The 23,716-nt window shown below is 48.0% G+C and overlaps 2 protein-coding genes across 24 annotated transcripts in view; one reads left to right on the forward strand and one right to left on the reverse strand.

The window, feature by feature from the left end:
* LOC146337617 (very-long-chain 3-oxoacyl-CoA reductase-like) overlaps positions 1-14,757 on the reverse strand; it is a 27,646-nt gene extending 12,889 nt beyond the window's left edge. For both annotated transcript variants that reach the window (XM_084815002.1, XM_084815001.1), the window contains exons 1-7: positions 14,551-14,757; positions 12,699-12,745; positions 11,065-11,140; positions 8,944-9,054; positions 7,397-7,461; positions 4,443-4,487; positions 1,579-1,613 (exon numbers count right to left, since the gene is read on the reverse strand). In XM_084815002.1, the coding sequence (XP_084671128.1) occupies positions 1,579-1,613; positions 4,443-4,487; positions 7,397-7,461; positions 8,944-9,054; positions 11,065-11,140; positions 12,699-12,745; positions 14,551-14,722 (551 nt within the window). In that variant the 5' untranslated portion in view covers positions 14,723-14,757. The remainder of the gene's footprint in view (positions 1-1,578; positions 1,614-4,442; positions 4,488-7,396; positions 7,462-8,943; positions 9,055-11,064; positions 11,141-12,698; positions 12,746-14,550) is intronic.
* Positions 1-23,716, forward strand: part of LOC146337616 (very-long-chain 3-oxoacyl-CoA reductase-like) — a 106,611-nt gene that overhangs the window by 14,878 nt on the left and 68,017 nt on the right. For 4 of the 22 annotated variants that reach the window (XR_014785039.1, XR_014785040.1, XR_014785041.1 and 1 more), the window contains 2 exons: positions 12,645-18,165; positions 20,882-20,992. The exons of 1 other annotated variant lie outside the window; for it this stretch is intronic. The gene's annotated coding sequence lies outside the window, so the exon portion shown is untranslated. Of the gene's footprint in view, positions 18,166-20,881; positions 20,993-23,716 lie in introns of all 22 variants that reach the window. 17 more of the 22 variants (XR_014785029.1, XR_014785026.1, XR_014785028.1 and 14 more) reach the window with 16 other exon arrangements.

Genomic DNA, 23,716 nt, shown 5'->3' on the forward strand with positions numbered 1-23,716 from the left:
AGCCTCTGTTTTTAGCAGGCCTCGCCCCTTGTTATCCAGCATCCATCAATAATTTCCCACTGGTCCCAACCCTCGTTTGTGGCAACCTCCTTATCTCCTGTGGGCTGTGAGTTATTATTTCTTTGTTGTTCCACTGAAAGAGACTGTTCAATAAAGAATTGTTTGTTGGATTTAAAGGGAGGCTTGAGTTAAACTGGCTGAAAAGTGTCTATATGCAGGGCACATAAGCATGGAGACAGCACACGAGCATTTTCCAAAATGTAACAGGGGGGTTACCATGCTAGACTATCATAGGAAATAGAACAGTGGGTAACTCCAACGGAGGCTTTTGATGTGCCATCTCCATGCCTCACAATTCAACAGAGATTTTATATGGAGATTTTACACAATTTTACAGAGATTCCAGGTGGCATTGTCATCCAGTTGCAATCCTTTATGTTTTCCCTCTACTTCTTGCATCTGTTTTCTTACCACATCAAACCAATTGAAGAAAGAGCCGAGTAACAGCACGACCAGTTCGCAAGAATGGATAGGAAAATGTGCACAGTGGGAGAAGTTGCCCCTGGCGAAGACGGATGAAGTGTTGGGGATTCCACGCCTTCCTCTAGCGTACAGGGAGTATTGGGCTCAATGCTCTCTCCATGTCTTCCCTTAAGACAGCCCCCCATCAACACTTCCCCCTGAGAGAAAGGGGTGGGGGGAGATGTAGAAAAGGCAGTGGGAAGATGCGAAGGACCAATCAAAAACTCCTCCTGGTATAAAAGGGGCAGGGTGATTGTGGGTATCAGTAGTATGCCAGGCAGAGTTGAAGAATCCCATTGAAATGCATTGAGTGGCGTTTTATCGGCTGAGGGCTTAGTCCCGTGCAACGTCTCACATGACCTCTAGGGGCACTGTAGGCAGGTTCCATGCATTATCAGCAGGGGGAGCCCACAGGCTTAAGCCTGTGACACAAAATGGCGGATGCGACACAAAATGGCGGATACTGCACAAAATAGCTGCCACGCTCCGACCTTCAGAATCTGAATCGGTGCACAGGCCTACTGCAGAGCCCATCTACCCTCCAGGCCTATGTTGACTTCTTTGCCAAGGCCTTACCTTGGTTACTGTCTGCCTTTAGCTTTCTTAGTCCTCCACTGCCTCATGACAAGAGCCTACCCTCTGGTTCTAACCCTTTTCTGAATTCACGGCAAATCCTCATGCCACTTCCCACCACCCTTTGTGAAATACAGATGGCATGCAATAATATATATAAAGCAGTAAACTGCAGTAGTAGTAGTTGAGTTCTTAAACCAGTTCAATCGTCAATGCTCTCCTGAGGAAGGAACTCACAGGAACCATGGTTCCCGTGAGGGTGCTGGAGACCCCCGCTCCCCCGCGGAGAATTATAATTTGGGTTGTCTACTCCCGCAATCAGAAATGCCAGCACATGGGTGGAACGTGGGGGCGGAGTGTACGGCTCATCCAAAATCCAAACCGCGGCTGCAGCAGGGGCAGGGGGAGGCCGCCTTGCCCCTTGTTTCCTGGCAAGTGATGCGCAAGGCCCTCCCGGACGCGGGACGCCCCCTTGTCTCCTACCTGGCAACCATCTGAGGAAGGATGATCTGCGTCATCTATGAAGAGACGAGCCGGTGAAAGCAAGTAAGCGAGAGCAAAATGGACCAAGGCCCCTTCCCTTTCAGTGCCTGCGAGGCCATCACCAGCTCCCTTCGATCCCAGGCAGCCATTTTGCAGATGCAGGAAATAAATACACCCAAGCACGCCCACACGCTATCGAATATGCTCCCTAACCACTTCAAGTATGGCCTGGAAGTACTAAGTACCAACTCATATCCTGCCCAGCCCTAGATCCTGCATAAACTTTTTTCCTTTACCTTCATCCCCCCATGGCCTTATCTCTCTTATGCCCCAAACACATCTCTTTCGGTGTTTGGCCATCTCTACCACCTCTGCCATCTGAATGACTCCTGCTGCACACTGGAACAACTCTGCCTTTTCTCTCGTGCCTCCCCTTTATCCCAGAATGCCTCCATGTGACACCTTATGTTTTTCAATTTGCGCCTCAAATCTAACCTTTTCCAGGAAGCTTTTGGAACAACCTCCTCATCCCAATGTCCTATTGGAACAAAGCCGACGTACATGTACTCTGTTTTTCCCTGCCTCCATTTCCCTCCCCTTCCGTTGTTGTTTCCCCATGTCTCTGTTTAGACTCATAGAATCATAGAATAGTAGGGTTGGAAGGGGCCTACAAGGCCATCAAGTCCAACCCCCTGCTCAGCGCAGGAATCCAAATCGGAGCATCCCTGACAGGTGGCTGTCCAGCCTCGTCTTGAATGCCTCCAGCGTGGGACAGTCCACCACCTCCCTAGGTCATTGGTCCCATTGTCGTATTGCTTTAATAGTCAGGAAGTTTTTCCTGATGTTCAGCCGGAGTCGGGCTTCCTGTCACTTGAGTGCGTTATTCCGTGTCCTGCACTCTGGGATGGTCGAGAAGAGATCCTGGCCTTCTTCTCTGTGACAACCTTTCAAGTCCTTGAAGAGCCCTATCGTATCTCCCCTCAGTCTTCTCAAGGCTAAACATGCCCAGTTCTTTCAGTCTCCCTTCATAGGGCTTTGTTTCCAGTCCCCTGATCATCTTTGTTGCCCTCCTCTGAACCCTCTCCAGTTTGTCTGCATCCTTCTTAAAGTGTGGTGCCAAGAACTGGACACAGTACTCCAGATGAGCCCTAACCAGTGCTGAGTAGAGGGGAACTAGTACTTCCCGGGATTTGGAAGCTATGCTTCTATTAATGCAGCCCAAAATAGCATTTGCCTTTTTTGCAGCCACATCCCATTGTTGGCTCATATTCAGCTTGTGATCGACAACAATTCCAAGATCCTTCTCGCTTGTAGTACTGTTGAGCCACGTATCCCCCATCTTGTAACTGTGCATTTGGTTTCTTTTTCCTAGGTGCAGAACTTGGCATTTATCCCTATTAAATTATAAGCCTCTTGGGGCAGGGACTAACACACTCTATTCATTTTAAAGTGTCTGTATGTCAATGGCACTATGTAAATAAATAAGCAAACTATGTACTTCTTTCCTCAGAGTATCAGCAAAATCGTCAAGTGTGCGTATGTCTTTCAGATACACCTTTGTCTGAAACTCTGGGCAGTTCATATAACGATACACCCTGGGATCTTTTTCCTTGGTGAGGGCTAAACCTTGGCCAACACCTGAAACTCCCTTCCTTGCCACTGCCCCCCCCCCCTTGAGTACTACCAGCATAGATTGGCAGTGAAAGGTTTTACCGTGGAAAGTGACTATCACTACAAAAGGGTTGGGGAGCAGGGCAAGCTAGATCAGAGGAAAATGGAAAAAGTGTGAGGATGCGAAATGTCTGGGGGGGAAATGGGAGTTTCAGGTGCTAGTTCAGGTTCCCCCTCCCCCAAGGAAAACTAGCAAAGAGGTTACAGGTATTTTTGGTGTCCATATTATCAGACAACGGTGTATGTGTGTGTACGCATATGCACACTTGGCCATTTTGTTGAATCTTGAGGAAAGAAGAAAAGTACTCTCTTTTTTTTTTTTTAAAGAATCTATTGCCATCCATCAACAGACACTTTACAAAGAATAGGTTGGACAGGTCCCTATCCCAAGTCAGACTTTTTTCCTCAGGACAAAACTCCTTCCTCGGGGGTCTCTCCAAGGTACCCTGATTGCAAAAGAGGCCTCCTGGCCAGCAGTTTGTGTGCTGCCGATGCATTTCGGGAGACTTCTCTTCGACCAGGGAAATTAAATTCTCCAAAGCTTCCAAATGACCCTTGGGCCTCTTTGCTTCTGACTCACTATTGGGTCTCCCCCTGATGGAGGCAAACCTCTCAAAACGCATCAGTACATCACTACATTGGGAATGAAATCTTGCGGCTGCCTGTTTTGTCGCTGTCGGCTTTTACACTGTCTTTTTTCCTTTCCTTTCCTTTCCTTTTGCTGTGTTTTCCAAGCAACTGGAACCCAGCTGGGATTCAGATCAGTTCAGGGGCCACAGCCCTTTCTCGCTTTCCCTCAGGACCCCGTGGAAGGCTTCTTCTTGCTTCTTGCTGCTCAGTCACACACTCCCTGTTGTCCCATTGGTGGGGAAACCTGACCAGCAGGACTAGTTCACTGTTCCTCCCCCAGAGGTGTCATCCAGAGTAATGCCACAGGTTGACACTCCTTGATCAGCCCGTAAGGCTTAAGCCTATGCGTGTTTAGACAAAGGCCTACAACAACCAGCATCCCCAGCCACCCTAGGATTTGGAGGCCTTTTTTCTGTCTAAACCTACAAAGGCTGTGCCCTTAGTTACTGAGGAAAATGTACCGTCTACATCTATTCAGATGCATTTTATGCTCGATTGAAATAGCAACCCTGAAAGGGGTGGATTACAGACCCAGCAGGGATAACTAAATCCATTTCACCCACCTTCACTGTCGAAAGCAAGTTGCAGTTCACCAAGTCGTTGATATGCTAAAAGAGAGAGGAAAGAAAAGAGGGTGTTACAAGATTATTGGGTTGTTTGGAATGGGCCCGCCTGTCACAATGGCTTTGTGAAACTTGGCAGCCAGTGACAGGCACATTGGGCTTCATGTATCTTAAGAGCTGGAACTCACTTCACAGCTTTTGGAATGTCACAGGGAACGTCAGCACATGAGAGGGGCAGAGAAACAGCTGTTGCAGTTTGAATTTGGAAACACGGGGAGGGAGTGATCCAGGACTGATTTTTGTAAGTGGTTTGAAAGAAGGAATCATGGCATTTATTTTTATTATTCATATGTCATTTTTCAGCCAGGATTAGCTTCCAAGGCAGCTTACAATTCAAACGGAGAGAGAGTGGGAAGCCAGGAGTAATAGAACCAAGTCATCTGGCCCCAGCCTGAAGAGCAGCATTGGAATTTCCCCTTCTACCTAACACAGTGGTCAGGAAAGGTCCTCAGCTTGAAAGAGTGGGGAGAGGGTAGTTTTGTTTTTCCCAGATGGAACCCTATTGGGCCAATGCATTACATAAAGGGCTTTTCTATGTGAATGTTTTAACCTGCACCTTTACTGAGGCTTCTGCGTCTGGATTTTTTGCGGGATTAAGATCAGCTCTTTTATGCATGGTTTTCTCCACGGATTTTCTTTCTGTCGCTTTCTATATGTTCTGTTATGCAACCACTAGGTGGTGTGGTGGTATAGCAGAATTGCATAATTACATGAGATTTCTATGGTGTTATAGAGGCCATTCAGAAAAAATCCCACACTTTGCTTGTTAGGAAAAAAAAAGTGATAATGGTTGCAAAGCATGGGAGAGGCCCTGGGGGATGACGACATCATGTAAAGGACCCGCAAACTACCATGAGTGAGCAATCATGAGCGCACAATAAAAGCCTCATGTAGGAAGGCTCAAAAGTAGTGTCCTAATGCTAGGTGGTGTGCCCCTGGAGGGACACACCTCCTTGGCACACCCCTCAAGCGTGAACACTTGCCACAGTGATGTAACTATCCTGTTCTATTAGAAATATAACTGAGATCTCTGTGTGTGTGTGTGTCGGATTTATCCATCAGCTGTGACTAATGAAACTGCTGTTTCAAATTTTATACAGCAGGACAATTAAGACAATTATCGCAGGTAATAAAATTGAGTTGGTTCCAGACTTAACTCTAACCCTATTGAAATCAATGGGATTGAAGTTAGTCATGACTAACTTCATTCCCACTGATTTCAGTGCATCTACTCGAAATATGAATAAAGGACCAATCCTATGGCCGCTAGACAGCGGCTAGATGGCCACAGGACATCTGGTTTTCTGGGAACCGACCTCCCTCGGAGGCAGCGCGGAACAGCCCTGTCCTCCGCGCTCACAAGAGGAGTGCGGAGGGGCCGAAAAGGGGCATGCCAGGGGGTGTTCTGGGGCGGGGAGGGTGGAAATGCCGGTATGACTCATCTGGCAGCCTCCTCCCCCGCTCTGTCCTCCCGTGGCTAGATAGCCGCAACCGGCTGTCTAGCCAAACATGTAGGGCAGAAGCGCGGAGTGAACAGTGCTTCTCCTGCCCTGCCCTGGATAGGCAGTCGCCTCCAAGTTTGGAGGCGGCTGCCTGTCTGAATAGGATTGCGCCCTAAGGGTGCGTCCAGATGGAAGGCTTCTAGCCCCACCAGGCAAGAGGTATTGTTAAGCTGTTCCATCTTTTTCTCCTTACTGGATCTTTTCTGGTAAGAAAAGGGGCTGAAGAAGCAGTGGGAAAAATGATAGGATTACCTACAGAAGACAACATTTCACCCCCCTGTAAAATTCTGTGAGGCAGAGCCATCACGCAATCAAATGCTTATCTGGAAATACCCTAAGCCTGCTCCGAACCCATTGGCCTGGTTCGAATATAATGACCCCGGGTTACCGTGAACGAGCCAGCATGCTAGTTCATCTGGTCTGATCGCTCACCCTTGGACTCTCCTACCAGGAGGAGCAGCTACACAACCCATGGACAGTCCATGAGTTGTTTATCGTGATATCCAAACCAGGAACTTTGCCTTATATCTCCCATGACAAAGCAGAATTAGAACACAGGGCTTGACCAGGTGATTCGATACACCTAACTGTTTCGATTTTTACAACTTTTGAACTGATTGAAGCATAAGTTCATTCCATCCTTTTTCTGCATCAGTTTGTAATCTTTTTGGTAAGATATCCAGACAAAAATTCATACGTGTTTCTGCTAATATATGCATTTCTGTAACCATTCCTGATAACGTATACAGTTCTATACACATCTTTCCCAGTCAATACATTTGCAGGAAGGGGTACACAAATGCATACATTTATATGTATTTCTCCTAAAGTATGCAATTCTGAATGCATTCTTTTAAATTGGATCACTGCAGCACAAAATTCGAAGAAGTGTAAAAACAGGATTCCGGTTTGAGTATTAGTTCAGGAAGTGTGAATTGGGTTGGTCATATTAAAGTTCAAACTAGTGCTGTGCCGAAAAATTCTTCCACATTTTTTCAGCCATTCTCATTCAATTTGATAGAAAAGAAATTGCTTCCAAAAAGACATTCAGTGGTGAAGCAAAGAGCCCATGGGTTGTTTAACGTGATCTCCAAACCAGGAACTCTGGCTTGTCTCTTGCACAAGTCGGAACTGAGTCGGAACACAGGGCTTGACTGGGGGCTTTTATAGGGACAGACAAGCCTAGCTGTTTCAGCTTCTACAACTTTGAACTGTCTGAAGCACAAGTTCATTCCATCAGTGGAATGGCTGCACATAGTAGAACTGCAACCAGGGTCTTCCTGTACTTTCAGGACAAATGATGGAGGGAGGAGCAGGCTTTGGCTAAGTGAGTGCGTATTACATCTGAGAAGACACATCCAGCCAGTGCTTTATGGCTGGGACTCAAATCACCTTGTCAGTGCTGTGGATGCTCAGAAAACGGCATAGCTTCTCTTGCACCATACCAACATTGTTCACTGTGGAGAGACCAAAAAGTACATCAGTGTATTGGCAAAGAATGCGAGCGGGTATGAGCATGAATTGGCAACTTCTCCTCCATTGCCCAGTAACAGATACGGAAGGCGCACACTTTTTCGTTGGCCCTGGGCTGGAACATTGGTTCAGACCATCACACTGACCCACAAGAGGGGTCCAGAGTTCTTTCAAAGGAGTGGCCAGTGAGCAACGTATTTTGAACTGGAATGAGAGTGATAGCTAAAGGAGAGGTCTACTTGAGCCTATTAAGGATATATTATATAATATAATATTATATTATATTATTAATGACATTGCATTACATTACATTATATATGAAGAATAGGTGTATTCGAGGCTATTGTCCACGACAGGCAGAAGTGCACTCCTCCCCAGAAGTGCACTCCTCGCCTGACAATCTCTGAAAGTGGCGTTGGGCAGGAATGACGTGTTGCCACTTGCGAATTGGCCTCATCTTTCTGCTCTTCACACCTTTACAAAAGGTGCCAGGACTTGCTTCACAGACCGGATTGCACCGTTCTTCCTGACTGAAGGACAGCTGCACCCTTAGGCAAGCGGAGGTGGTTGTACAGACAGGCATGTTACCCGGGGGAGCAAGCAGCCCTTCTGCTACTGCCGCTGCGCCGCTTGCTCTCCCAAGCCTCCGTCAGCAGCCACAGTTGTATTATGCACGTATGCGCTCTTGAAATATGGCAGCCACATAAGAACAAATAAGCTGACACCAAATGCGTTTCCCTAGGGCAGCCGCACCACGGTATTTTACAAGCCTGGGATTTTAAAGCCTCTGTGCAGTCATGTTTTTTTTTAAATAAAAAATGAGCAAGCCAGAGAAAATGAGAGCTGGAGTACCCGTTTCAAGCCCATGTGAGGCCAGCACAGAGGTAGGAAAACAGGACAAAAGTAACATTTTAATCCATTTGTCAAGGCGTAGTTGAATAATCCAGTTTAGGACTCATGCGCTGCAGTCCCCTCCATGTTTACTCAGAAGCATGTCTCTCTACTTTCAGGGGACTCAGTCCTAAAGACGTATGAACAGGAAGAAAGCTGAGTTTCTGGGCAGAGACTCCAGAGCTCAACAGGTAGAGAGACTGTGGTCTGTGTGACTGCATGCCCCCTTGTCATGGCCTCTTATACAAGCATGCCTCTCAAAGATTTCTTGCCCATCTCCTGCCCTTTCTTCTCCCCTTCTTCTAGCACACTTAACTCGTACCCTGTCCCAAACTGCCAGTCCTTTCATCCTTCCCTCCTGTTGCTTTTACATGCGCTTCTTCCTATCACAGCTTCCCTGTCCTATCCCCTTCCGCTTTCTTCCAAATTTCTCCAGTATTATTGTCCCTTCTAACCGACTCCTGCTGCCACACCGGCCTATGCCACCTTGGCCATGGCACAGCGTGGTCAGGCACAGAGGCACAGGGCAGTCTGCAGCACCGAGACCTGAGGGCAGACGCAGTGTTCAGACTTACCCAGAATGCCGATCTCCAAGCCCTGCAGAGCGGCCCGAATGGGCCCGTAGGTTTCTGAGCCCAGGGTGAAGTCTGCCTGGATCAGCTTGGTGCTCCGGCCATGCTGCTGCTCTGGGAAGCAATGGCAGAGAGCGGGTCCACTTATGAACAGGGTCCACTTATGAAACAGGCAGCAGGTCTGTTAGAAACGGGACACTTCCGCAACCTCGGGCAACCTCACAGCTCCGACTGCTGACACAGAGTTTCTGCATTTCCATCAAGAAGCTTGGAGTCGTTTGGAAACGCCTGTTATTGCAAACCATAAGGAAGCAGGAAGGCAGGCGCTGCTTGGGCTCTCCCAAAGAGTAAGTAATACACAGCCATCCCCCCCATTAAATACTCAAAACATTTCTTCTTCAGGCCTGCTGTATTGCCCTCCCCTCCCGTACCATGCCTGGAGGCGGCCGAGCTTCCATCCTATCCTAGTTGTGGCCCCTGCAGCGCAGGGCGAAGGTGGAGGAGGCCGGCTGTGCCTCAGGAAGAGCACTGGATGGACAAATTATCATATGTATATGTATATACCTGTGATACAGATGCTTCTGTTATCTTCCCATATATGTATGATTGTATTCGTATTGTTTTCATATGCATAGCTATATCTCCAGCATCAGAGGCAGTGTGCCTATGTACACCAGTTGCTGGGGAACATGGGTGGGAGGGCGCTTTCTTACACATCTCACACCGGAAAGCAGGGAATGCAGGCAGGATCAGGGCCATTTCTGCTAACACCAGTGCAGTTGGATCTGCAGGGCTTGGAGACTGGTTGAAAGGTCTCTGACTCCAACCACTACCAGGAAATAATAGAAATCAAAGAGCTGGAAGGGAATTTGAATGTTACCTAGACTAATCCCTTGCTCAATGCAGCATCTCTGACAGATGGCTGTCCAGCTATTGCTTAAAAATCTCTGGTGAAGGAGAACCCCAAACTTCTGGAGACAGTCTGTTCCACTTTCAAACACCGTTTACTGTTAGGATGTTTGCCAAAGTCTGCTATGATTGCCGCTAGGAATGTGCGTCAGTTTTGGATGACACCGGAAGCTCAAGCAGAATTGGGCCACTTAAGTCTGGTTCTGTTGCTTCCTGAGTCAAAGCAGGCTTCCCTCCAGAGGCAACAGGACCAAACCCACTCCAGAACGAGGCTTGGTTAATGACTTGTGTTATGGAGTTGCAGGAGACGTGGTGACTTTTTGGTTCTTCTTTGGTCTCCTTGGTTGGGGAAATTGTGGCTTAAACTTTCATTTCTCTAAAATGACTGAGCAGGGGGAAGGGGAGGGAGGGAGTGTGGCTGAGTGACATTTTACCTGGGGCTCCAATCACTATGCTTTGGGGGAGGGCAAGGATGGAACCTTGAATGGCCATTCTTCCAACACCACCAGGCTTCACTATGAAAAAAGCCTTTAACTGGTTTTCAAGCATCCTACTGTCCTAGCCCCTGCACCCATTGGTCTGAAACTTTGCAGGTTTTGTGCCAGGGGACACCTCTACGATGAGTACCACTTACATACACATTGAGTGATTGATTTAATTTTTCCCTCATCTTTCTACCAAGAAAAATGGCACTCAAAATTTCCTTAAAAACATTATATATAACAAGATATATACTGTATCCAACCAAATTTGTAACTCTCTTTTAATAATAGAGAGATTCCTTATCTGGCATCTCCATGTGCCAGAAACTGCTGTAAAGACAAATAACAGCTTCACCAGCATGGCCTTGAGTAGCATCTAGCAATCGTGCCGGATTGGTTTCAACACCTCTCTGTTAAAAAGCGCACAGAAGACAGCCAGAAGAAATGGAAACAGGGTGCACAGTGCAGCTGACTGAACACTATCCCAGGCGGGATCTCTGTTCCAATTTCTCTGGTTTGAATAAATCATATTTCATTTGAGTTGATCAATTTGCAGAATTGTCACCTTTGAGGATACAGATGAACTTTGTTTTCTGGCCTGTAGTCAACTGAGGTCCCTGACCCTGCAACTGCTACTTTCTGCTCAGGCTCTTACAGCCCCAGCAAGAGCCTTGTTTCTGAGAGCTGAGCTCGGCGGCCCCCTGGCACCACCCAGCTACAGTTTCCTGCTTACCGATTTCAGCGGCCACCTGCCTCAGTTTTTCCAGGGAGCGGCTGATGAGAACCACGTTGAGGCCTCTCTTGGCGAGCTGGTTGAGAGGGGGGTTAAGGAAGACAAGCAAGGTCAGGTGCAAAGGCTTAGCAGCAGCCAAAGAGAGGGTGTGCAAGGCATACATAGAACTGTACCTTAAAATTTACTAAAGGAGCAATCCTGTTGGGATAGGTGGCCACCTCCAAACTTGCAGGTGACCACCTACCCAATGCAGGGCAGGCGGAGCGCAGAGGGGATCTTCTCCCCCGCACTCTGGCCACCCTGCATTCATGGCTAGATGGCCAATTTCAGCTGTCTAGCCGTGGGTCTCTGGAGCGGGGTTGGATGGCTGGACGATGCATAGGACGCATTGTATTGGTGCTTCGATGTCCCCCGTCCCGGTAATGCCCCATTTGCTCTGCTCCATGCTGCTCATCCAAGCGCAGAGCCCAAGGACAATCAGACCAGAGATAATGACAGACCAGAGATAATAAGGTGTTCCCCTTATGCTCCCATCAAGGGTTCATGGCCTTTGAGTAAGCCTTTGAGACTCCATTTCTCCCAAGGATGGATGCCTCTCAATTGGGAGGGGCAGCAGCGTGCTCACTGTCGCACACTCAGCTGGGGCCAGTAGGAGCTCCTGCAAGTGCAGGCTGAGTGCGCTTGGATCCTGCTTCTTGCCCTCCATGCAAAGGATGCGCAAAGTTGACTGCGGAAGCCCTGACTGAATGTGCCTCACAAAGGACAAGTTGGCTCCCCAGCAGAGGCACTGACTGGAATGGTTCCAACCAGTTCCCCATCCCTGGTGTACATAAACCTGATATCACAGAAAGGCCGTACAACTCCAATGACATGTTTCTAGAGAAACTGAATCCTGGAAACGTGCTGCAACGCCTGAAACTTCTCACAGCTGGGAAGCGGGGTGCACATGCAGCACAATATGACAGATTTTCAGGATCAGTCTTGGGGGAGTGGAAGCTTCGTACCATTCCCATGATTGTAACCCTCATTGAAAACCATCTTAGGGCAGAATCCTATGGCCCCCAACCTCGGAAGCTTCCGATCATCCAGTGCAGGACGGGAGGAGCAGCAGAGGCGACCCTCGCCTCCCTGTCCTCCCGCTGCAGGTTTTGCTGGATGGGCTTTTCAGCCCATCTAGCAAGGGCCCTTCAGAGGGGGAAGGGAAGAGGCTCAGGATAACTCACATCCTGGCCTTTCCTGTCTCCTCCCCTGCCCACCCACCAGAACGCCCCTTTCCTCCTCCTCTGAGGCCCCTTTTCTGACCTCGGAGGGCAGCTGGCACTTTTCTTTCCGCACTGGCTGGGCGGGGGGCAGTCAGATCTCTGACTGTCCTTCTGAGGTCAGAGCACTGTCTCCCACCTCAGAAAGGGGACTTGGAGCAATGCTATGGCCCCTGGGATGCCTGCCCAGGGTCCAGAGCATTGCTCTCTTAAGGAATGGATACTGGAAGTATGGGAAAGAAAACTGAAAAATAAATATAAATAAAACAATAAACCTCTGAATCACTCGTGCACTGCTTCTTCCTCTGCTTCTTTGAACAGATGAACTGTCTTCGTCAACAAGACCCTTGTCAGATCCTTACCCAGTTTGCTTACCTCATGGGCATAGGCCTTTCCAATACCAGATGTGGCTCCGGTCACCACTACAAAGAACAGAACAGAAGGCACCGGCGATGAACGAGAGGGATTCCACACCGATAGCTTCATGCCTAAATTCTGTGAGATGCCTAAAGGAGTCCTGGAGATGTGCTCCTCCTAGGTCACTACGTGACAATTGCTTCTGCATAAAGCATGAAGACGTGTGCCCTGTGTAACGTGGGAACTAAGGTGCAGGAGTGTATTTTGCCCCAAGAAGATGGATTTGGCAGCAGCAGCTGAGTGCATTTGCACCAGCACTTGTGCCCACTCCTGCAAAGTTTTAGGAAACGGGCTGCAAAAAACAGTCGGGGAGGGGGGGTTGTTATGAAGCCAGGTTCTTGAACCTGGACGTAAACAGATCTAACTTCTGATGAAATCCAGAGAAAGCACGCAGGGATAAAACAGTGAATGATGCAAATGTAGCATTTAATTAAAAAAAAATTAAAAAGATAACAAGGACATTGGAATGAGGAAGGAAGGGCAGGAGAAGGGACTGGGTGCATTCTGTGCTGAATAATTGCAGGTAATTGTGGTTCTCTTCACCTGCTGGTCTAATTAGACTGAATCTGGAAGCATGTCTAAGCCACAGACTTCAGCTTGTTTAACAGTCCCACCCTTTAGCCATGGAATCTAGGAGTGGCACAGGGAAACCCAGCAAATCACATCCATATCATTGCTGCTATTCCTCAAGCAAAAATGAAGAAGAAAGGTATTAACACCTGACATAGTAAGTATGTTTCCTGGAAATATTTGATATTTAAGAAGAAAATGGGAACATTTGTATGTTTAAGTTTCAAAACTACTGAGCGGGGTGGTGGTGGCATTCAATCATCATCAATTTAAACATTTACACACAGAGTGAAGTGAAACCTTACCACAAAAAGACACTGAATATTCACACACTGAATTCAAATTTCAATCTCCTTTCAAATTTTCAAACCATATTGGTTTGGTTTGAAACCAAACCTTTCAAATTTGAAACCTTTGAAACCTTTGAAAATTTGAAACCTTTCAAATTTTCAAACCATAAACACTGGACATTTTTAGTGAGATTTTTTGCCATGAATAGCCCATATACACAAGATTACAGGTATCAACGGGTCATTTGCACCTGTAATCTCGCATATATGGGCGATTCATGGTGCCATTTTGCATAAGACTATGCAATTGCCATTACCTTCCTCAAAATGGCGCTCACAGAGCTTGCGGACGGCTCCCAGGTGAGTGCAGGTGGGGGTGGGGGGAGGTTAAGCACACTTCCCAGGGGCATGCAAGTAGGGGCAGGGGCTTGGCAGGCGCCCAGAGAACCTAGATGGGGGCGCGCCCCCATCCATCTCTAATTGCAAATTCCCCCTCCCAAGACTGCAGGCACACCTACAACTGCGGGAGGGGAATATACCCTCCTGTCCCGCCCCGCTGCCATGGAAAACACTGCGGCAGCCTCCTCATCCGAGGTCACAGGTCTGGATTCGGATGAGGCTGCAAATGAAGAGGAAGGGGGCAGGGAGGTGCCAAGTATCTGCAGGATCCAAAAGCCTTTTACCTCCAGTCCCTGTGACTCCATAGTCATGCTCAAAATGGGCAATCAGCTGAAAGAAGGACAGAGAGATGGAGCCACTCTCCAGCACTTCTGCTCTGCTGGGCTTCTGCTGGCAGAGCATGGGCTGTTTGGAGTGCTCTGATATCCAGAGCGCTCCTTAGAGTTGGATAGGATCGCTCTGCCCAGCTATTCAATGTTTCCATCGTTGTCCTGCTTTGTCCCACAAATCACAGCACGAGAGTGGGAAGCAGGTAACCATGCTGTACTCACCTGCCCAGGGTCCATATTGGGTCAGGTCTACCCCTTTCCACACCTCAGACAGCAGATAAGTCCTCACTGTGTGTCCCAAACCCCAGGCAGCATTCAGAAGAAGCCAGAGCACAGTTAGGCCTCCAGCAACACACAGCGCCTGGTCCAGGGTGGAAAGGCTGTGGGAAGCCATCTCGTCCCTTCTTCTGCTTTCCCTGGAATGAAACCACAGTCCTTGCAGAAGTAGGTGTTTATCGCTGTTGTTAAGCTCGTTAATCACAGTCACTTGACAGCTGGAAAAAGCGTTGGGAGCCCCACCCCAGACACTTCTACGTTGTGTGTGCATGCTCAGTAGAAAGTCTGCTTGTTGCAAATGACTCGTATTTTGAACCAGGGCAGCCCATACAACTCCTGGAGCACCTGGCAGACACCCCGGAGACACCCAAAGGTTTTGGCTTCCCTCTGCTGTGCCTACGCACTGTGGGAACGGCATCTGTCAGAAGGGAGGGCAGGCCCCTTGGCAACTGCTCAGTCTCACGCATCGAAAATCGACATGAAAGAAGGGGGCTTGACACTGTGCTGAAATGAGCAGGTGAAACTTTTCATGCAAACGACTTCCAAGGTTGTTTGTTGTTATTAATACTTGGTATGTACCAGGGGAGTTTCGAGTGCTGAAAGCACTTTGCATACATGATCTCAGCAATTTTTACCACAGCCCTGCAAAGTAGGTCGTGTAACGAAAATATAAATCAGTGACACGTCTGTGTAACCAGGGGCCTGTTTCCACGAGCGTTTTACTCTGAACTGGCTGCGTGTGGAGGTCGTTAGGGATACGTGACATTGTAGCCATCCAGCAGCCACCCTGGAGCTTATCAGGGAAAAACGGATTCCCTGAGACTGCTTATAGTCGGATTCTTTTCCGTAATTCGGCTTGTCTGTGCTTCTGTTGTGGTGTACACCAACCCTCTGCATTTACTCCAGTGTGTTAGCCCTGCCCAGAGGTGTGCCTTTCACTGTGACCCTGGTCAAGGGGTGTTTCCCCAATGGTTTCCCTGCCTGCACTTCCCTGATGTTTCCGCCATTTCCCCGCTGGCAACCAGAGTTCTAAGAAGTAAAGGATTAAACCAAAACAGCGCTTTAGCGCTACGTCGCGAACCAGAAGCAAGCACTCCCCATTCACCAGCCACCAACTGTATCGATGGTGGACATTTAAAGTCATTACTCTATCCGGGGCTAAGGCTTACACTACTAAAAGAGCTGTGGGGTGAGGTGTACCTATATACGCAAGTTCCCAGCCAGATCGCAGTTCTAGAGATCATTACTGCAGAATCCTCAGTTGCGCATTTAGAAGGCATCACTATCACTCAACAGCGAAAAAAGCCCCAGTTCTCCAGCAGCACCTCTGCCCTCCGCTCTCGCTATCTTATTAGAACACTATTGCACATCTCTTCCATCAATACGCATACCCCCTACGTCAGTATCTCGCTATCACTCTATCACTCAATTGCTATCATTCTATCACTCAACTTCCCACCCGGAAGTATGTTTTTGTCAGTGACTTATAATTGTGTGGTGCAGTCCTTCGTGAAGACCTGCGCAGAGCCATGCTGATTCCATGAAAAACCCGGTATTCCTTCGTTTGCTCCACCCTTCCATTATTGTGGAAACACGGCCTCGGATTGGAGGCAAGTGCTGAAGGCTCCTCAGTGTTAACCAACTGTGTACAAACCATGGTGGGTTTCTGCAATCAGCCTGGGATGGTGGGTTGTGGGCCAACATCTGAGTTGGGTGCCAGTGCTGGGTATGTATGGGAGCTCTGTGGGGTGAGCAAGAGACTGCATAATGCCACTGCCCTGGGCGTTTGTGTGTGTGAATGACAGGTTCTCAGACAAAAAGGGAATCGCTTCATGGGGCAGCACCTGCTCAGAGAGTGGGTGTTAGGGGTTGGGTGGGAGCCCAAATATGGCAAACTGGGCATCCCAGGGCCAGGTGGCAAGCACATTCTCCAACGTAGCATTGACGGTCATCCTCTGTTACAGATAATGGCGAGATTTGGAACGTTGGGGATCCCTCGGACAATTGCCACCACTGACGGTTGCCACGTGCCGATTGTTCAGCAACCCGGCAGGGCGATGACTTCATAAACAGGAAAACGTTCTCCTTCGTCCTCCTGCAAGGAGCGACAGACCACACTGGACGCTTTATTGACATTGCGGTGGGGTAGAGTGGAAGAAATCACGATGCTTTTGATTTCAGGAACTCCACCATTTTTTAAACAATGCATGCTGGCGCCTTTGTTCCAGGGAACCTGACCACCACCATTACTGGTGGTGGTGCGGCCCCTAATAGTGGCTGATAGTGCCTACCCACTCAGGAGATGGCCAATGAAACCCTATGGAGGACATGTGGACCCTCGCAAGGCTCATTTTAACTACTGCCATTCCCGGGCATGGACATCCCCAATGACTTCCAGCTGGTCCATCTGGATAGAAGGGATTTGATGAGTATAGTCAAATAGCACCAGCCTGTTCAGGCATCCAACATTTTTTCTTCAGATTGTTGCTGATCTCCATCTAGTGATAGAAATCTAATGACCTTTCTGCCATTTAGGTCTCCAAGGCGGCTTACAAACATGTTTAAATAACCTGGTGTAAATGTCTTAGCTGAGGCAGGTCAGCTTCTGGATATATAAATCTTCTGCCCTTGGACAAGACATAGACTCCCTCACCTTGATATAAGAAAGAACCAAAATAATTGAAATATAAATGTAAAAAATAAGTAAAATAATAAATATGTTTTGGTAGGCCCTAATAAAGGTATTGCCTAACTGTGAATTTTGGATTGGTTTTCATGGACCAGCACAGCTGTGTGTTAGTGCTATTTCACGATTGAGTGACAGAGTCCTAGCAACATACTGATGTGGAGGGCATGCATATTGATGGAAAACTTGGGCAAGTGTGATAACGAGATAGCAACTTAGTGTGTGCCTGCTAATGCAATAGCCTGCTGTTTTGAGGGAAAGGAAAAAAAATGGGTGGAATTCGGCATGCGTTCGGGAAGTCTGCTCAGAAGTAACTCCCGTTGTGGTCAATGAGGCTTGTTCCTGAGATTGCCATTAAGGGGAGTAGAGCCTGGAGGGGGGAGCCTCTCTGATTGGCTCAGCAGCCCCTGCCAGTCTGATGACGTTCGCTTCCAATCCCCCCACCCCACCCAGAAGTATGTTTCTGTCAGCGAAGGGGGAGAGGGAAGGGGGACTCAGCAAGAGGAGGAGGCAGGAACATGGATGAGGCAATCAGACCCAACCCAGGCAAGAAAATAATTATTGCTCAGTGGAAACAGCACAGAGACCTAGGCTACAGCGATGATAAGCCGGGACTTTAAGCACTGCTGCAAGCCAGGTGAAGCTGGTAGCGTGGAAACACACCCCAGGTTATTCAAACATGTTTGTAAGCTGCCTCGAAGACCAAAATGGTAGAAAGGCCTTGCACACCCTCTCTTTGGCTGCTACTAAGCCTTTGCACCTGACCTTGCTTGTCTTCCTTAACCCCCCTCCCAACCAGCTCGCCAAGAGAGGCCTCAACGTGGTTCTCATCAGCTGCTCCCTGGAAAAACTGAGGCAGGTGGCCGCTGAAGTCGGTAAGCAGGAAACTGTAGCTGGGTGGTGCCAGGGGGCCGCCGAGCTCAGCTCTCAGAAACAAGGCTCTTGCTGGGGCTGTAAGAGCCTGAGCAGAAAGTAGCAGTTGCAGGATCAGGGACCTCAGTTGACTACAGGCCAGAAAACAAAGTTCATCTGCATCCCCAAAAGGTGGGAATTCTGCAAATGGAATTTGATTTATTCAAACCAGAGAAATTGGAACAGAGATCCCGCCTGGGATAGTGTTCAGTCAGCTGCACTGTGCACCCTGTTTCCATTTCTTCTGGCTGTCTTCTGTGCGCTTTTCTCAGCATGAGCAACAGGATTGCTTAAAGTGGCAGGGGGAGGGTGGGAGAGGGGGAATGTTGGGAAAGGCTTTTGTGGGCCCCGATAATGTGCTGCAGGCACAGAGCTTTCAGACCAGAAGCTGTAGCAGCAACGATACAGACACATTTTAAACATGCTTTAAACAGCGCTGCCTGCATTGATGCCTCGTAACAGAGAGGTGTTGAAACCAATCCAGCATGACAGCTAGGTGCTACTCAAGACCATACTGGTGAAGCTGTTATCTGTTCGTGGGAGGGGTTTCTGGTAGGAAGAAATCCTCTTTCATGTAGATGCCAGACAAACCATCTCTCTATTTTTTAATAACAAGGTTACAAAGGTGATAGGACTCTGTGTACTTCAACAAATCATTTTGGAGTTTCCCCATGATATCCTTGTTGATAAGATGGTGAAATGTAAGTTGGACAGCGGCTGAGCAGCTACATAGCTGGCTGAGCAACCAGTGAGTACTCCTGAATGGCCCTTTGTCAGCCTGGATGGAGGCCTCAAATGGTAATGTGCTGCAGGCACCGAGCTTTCAGAGCAGAAGCAGTGGCAACAACGATACAGACACATTTTAAACACGCTTCCCTGGACAACGCTGCCTATGCTGATGCCTCGTAACAGAGAGGTGTTGAACCCAATCCGGCATGATTGCTAGATGCTACTCAAGGCCATGCTGGTGAAGCTGTTATTTGTCTTTACAGCAGTTTCTGGCACATGGAGATACCAAATAAGGGTTCTCTATTATTAAAAGAGAGTTACAAATTTGGTTGGATACAGTATATATCTTGAATGTTTTTTGAGTGCCATTTTTCTTGATAGAAAGGTGAGGGAAAAATTAAATCAATCACTCAATGTGTATGTAAGTGGTACTCATCGTAGAGGTGTCCCCGGCACAAAACCTGCAAAGTTTCAGACCGATGGGTGCAGGGGCTAGGACAGTAGGATGCTTGAAAACCAGTTAAAGGCTTTTTTCATAGTGAAGCCTGGTGGTGTTGGAAGAATGGCCATTCAAGGTTCCATCCTTGCCCTCTCCCAAAGCATAGTGATTGGAGCCCCGGGTAAAATGTCACTCAGCCGCACTCCCTCCCTCCCCTTCCCCCTGCTCAGTCATTTTAGAGAAATGAAAGTTTAAGCCACAATTTCCCCAACCAAGGAGACCAAAGAAGAACCAAAAAGTCACCACGTGTCCTGCAACTCCCTAACACGAGTCATTAACCAAGCCTCGTTCTGGAGTGGGTTTCATCCTGTTGCCTCTGGAGGGAAGCCTGCTTTGACTCAGGAAGCAACAGAACCAGACTTAAGTGGCCCAATTCTGCTTGGGCTTCAGGTGTCATCCAAAACTGATGCACATTCCTAGCAGCAATCAAAGCAGACTTTGGCAAACATCCTAACAGTAAACGGTGTTTGACAGGGGAACAGACTGTCTCCAGAGGTTTGGGGTTCTCCTTCACCAGAGTTTTTTAAGCAATGGCTGGACAGCCATCTGTCAGAGATGCTGCACTGAGCAAGGGATTAGTCTAGGTAACATTCAAATTCCCTTCCAGCTCTTTGATTTCTATTATTTCCTGGTAGTGGTTGGAGTCAGAGACCTTTCAACCAGTCTCCAAGCCCTGCAGATCCAACTGCACTGGTGTTAGCAGAAATGGCCCTGATCCTGCCTGCATTCCCTGCTTTCCGGTGTGAGATGTGTAAGAAAGCGCCCTCCCACCCATGTTCCCCAGCAACTGGTGTACATAGGCACACTGCCTCTGATGCTGGAGGTAGCATATGGCCATCAGGACTAGCAACCATTGATAGGCTTCTCCTCCGGGAACTTATCCAATGCCCTTTTAAAGCTATCCAAACTGGTGGCCGTCACTGCGACTTGTGGTAGCGAATCCCATAGGGGATGACCCCTTTGGATTCTAGTATTATGGGAGAGGGAGAAACATGTCTCCCTATCCACGTTCGATAAGATATAAGCAAACAAGCACACAACTGTCAACAGGCCAGGTAAGAGTAACATAATGTTGCAACAATATGAACACACAATGAACGTAGCGGGTGTTAGTGATGTATTTAAAATAGCTTGTTGTTGGAACAATATAGTTATGCATATGAAAACAATATGAATACAATGGTACATATATGGGGGGGGGGAATGGCTGTGTATTACTCTTTGGGGGAGCCCAAGCAGCGCCTGCCTTCCTGCTTCCTTATGGTTTGCAATAACAGGCGTTTCCAAACGACTCTAAGCTTCTTGACGGAAATGCAGAAACTCTGTGCCAGCAGTCGGAGCTGTGAGGTCGGCCGAGGTGGCGGAAGTGTCCCGTTTCTAACAGACCTGCTGCCTGTTTCATAAGTGGACCCTGTTCATAAACGGACCCTCTATCTGCCTTTGCTTCCCAGAGCAGCAGCATGGCCGGAGCACCGAGGTGATCCAGGCAGACTTTACCCTGGGCTCGGAAATCTACGGGCCCATTCGGGCTGCTCTGCAGGGCTTGGAGATCGGCATTCTGGGTAAGTCTGAACATTGCCTCTGCCCTTGGCAGGGACTTTGGCATGAACTGGAGCCTGTGGTCGAGTGTCCCAGTTTCTGAACTCTCATACCCCGAATCTGTGCAAATAAAGCCCGTGCTGCAAATTAAGGCTCTCACACACAAAGACTTGTGATGGGGCTCATTTTTAACAATGTTTAAAAGGTAGGGCATACATTTGAAATCGTAAATAAAATAATTATCAAAAGGAAGATGATGTGCAGCTTATGCAAATGTTTCAAAATATGCAAAGGTATCTGTTTGCATGAAGAAATGCATTACATAACTGTTTGCTGATGTTTGGTAATGTTTATACGCTTTGCATGACCTCTGTGAGGGTATAATGCAGTGTTGCTGAAACTGTGGGCCAGGACCCACCAGTGGGTCTCAGCCAAGTTGTGTTGGGTCTCGGTGCTGCAGACTGCCCTGTGCCTCTGTGCCTGACCAGTCCACGCTGTGCCATGGCCGAGGTGGCATAGGCCGGTGTGGCAGCAGGAGTCGGTTAGAGAGGACAATAATATTGGAGAAATTCGGAAGAAAGCGGAAGGGGATAGGACAGGGAAGCTGTGATAGGAAGAAGTGCATGTAAAAGCAACAGGAGGGAAGGATGAAAGGACTGGCAGTTTGGGACAGGGTACGAGTTAAGTGTGCTAGAAGAAGGGGAGAAGAAAGGGCAGGAGATGGGCAAGAAATCTTTGAGAGGCATGCTTGTATAAGAGGCCATGACAAGGGGGCATGCAGTCACACAGACCACAGTCTCTCTACCTGTTGAGCTCTGGAGTCTCTGCCCAGAAACTCAGCTTTCTTCCTGTTCATACGTCTTTAGGACTGAGTCCCCTGAAAGTAGAGAGACATGCTTCTGAGTAAACATGGAGGGGACTGCAGCGCATGAGTCCTAAACTGGATTATTCAACTACGCCTTGACAAATGGATTAAAATGTTACTTTTGTCCTGTTTTCCTACCTCTGTGCTGGCCTCACATGGGCTTGAAATGGGTACTCCAGCTCTCATTTTTTCTGGCTTGCTCATTTTTTATTTAAAAAAAAACATGACTGAACAAACAGAGGCTTTAAAACCCCGGGCTTGTAAAATACCGTGGTGCGGCTGCCCTAGGGAAACGCATTTGGTGTCAGCTTATTTGTTCTTATGTGGCTGCCATATTTCAAGAGCGCATACGTGCATAATACAACTGTGGCTGCTGACGGAGGCTTGGGAGAGCAAGCGGCGCAGCGGCAGTAGCAGAAGGGCTGCTTGCTCCCCCGGGTAACATGCCTGTCTGTACAACCACCTCCGCTTGCCTAAGGGTGCAGCTGTCCTTCAGTCAGGAAGAACGGTGCAATCCGGTCTGTGAAGCAAGTCCTGGCACCTTTTGTAAAGGTGTGAAGAGCAGAAAGATGAGGCCAATTCGCAAGTGGCAACACGTCATTCCTGCCCAACGCCACTTTCAGAGATTGTCAGGCGAGGAGTGCACTTCTGGGGAGGAGTGCACTTCTGCCTGTCATGGACAATAGCCTCAAATACACCTATTCTACATATATAATGTAATGTAATGCAATGTCATTAATAATATAATATAATATATCCTTAATAGGCTCAAGTAGACCTCTCCTTTAGCTATCACTCTCATTCCAGTTCAAAATACGTTGCTCACTGGCCACTCCTGGGAAAGAACTCTGGTCCCCCCTTGTGGGTCAGTGTGATGGTCTGAACCAATGTTCCAGCCCAGGGCCAACGAAAAAGTGTGCGCCTTCCGTATCTGTTACTGGGCAATGGAGGAGAAATTTATTAGCAGAAATAGTTTATTAGCAGAAACACATATGAATTTTTGTCTGGATATCTTACCAAAAATCATATTTCTAATAGAACAGGATAGTTACATCACTGTGGCAAGTGTTCACGCTTGAGGGGTGTGCCAAGGAGGTGTGTCCCTCCAGGGGCACACCACCTAGCATTAGGACACTACTTTTGAGCCTTCCTACATGAGGCTTTTATTGTGCGCTCATGATTGCTCACTCATGGTAGTTTGCGGGTCCTTTACATGATGTCGTCATCCCCCAGGGCCTCTCCCATGCTTTGCAACCATTATCACTTTTTTTTTCCTAACAAGCAAAGTGTGGGATTTTTTCTGAATGGCCTCTATAACACCATAGAAATCTCATGTAATTATGCAATTCTGCTATACCACCACACCACCTAGTGGTTGCATAACAGAACATATAGAAAGTGACAGAAAGAAAATCCGTGGAGAAAACCATGCATAAAAGAGCTGATCTTAATCCCGCAAAAAATCCAGACGCAGAAGCCTCAGTAAAGGTGCAGGTTAAAACATTCACATAGAAAAGCCCTTTATGTAATGCATTGGCCCAATAGGGTTCCATCTGGGAAAAACAAAACTACCCTCTCCCCACTCTTTCAAGCTGAGGACCTTTCCTGACCACTGTGTTAGGTAGAAGGGGAAACTCCAATGCCCCTCTTCAGGCTGGGGCTAGATGACTTGGTTCTATTACTCCTGGCTTCCCACTCTCTGTCCTTTTGAATTGTAAGCTGCCTTGGAAGCTAATCTTGGCTGAAAAGTGACATATGAATAATAAAAATAAATGCCATGATTCCTTCTTTCAAACCACTTACAAAAATCAGTCCTGGATCACTCCCTCCCCGTGTTTCCAAATTCAAACTGCAACAGCTGTTTCTCTGCCCCTCTCATGTG

The sequence above is a fragment of the Heloderma suspectum genome, chromosome 10 (assembly GCF_057233095.1).
Source record: "Heloderma suspectum isolate Gila_16-S chromosome 10, 16-S_ref, whole genome shotgun sequence".
NCBI lineage: Eukaryota > Metazoa > Chordata > Lepidosauria > Squamata > Helodermatidae > Heloderma > Heloderma suspectum.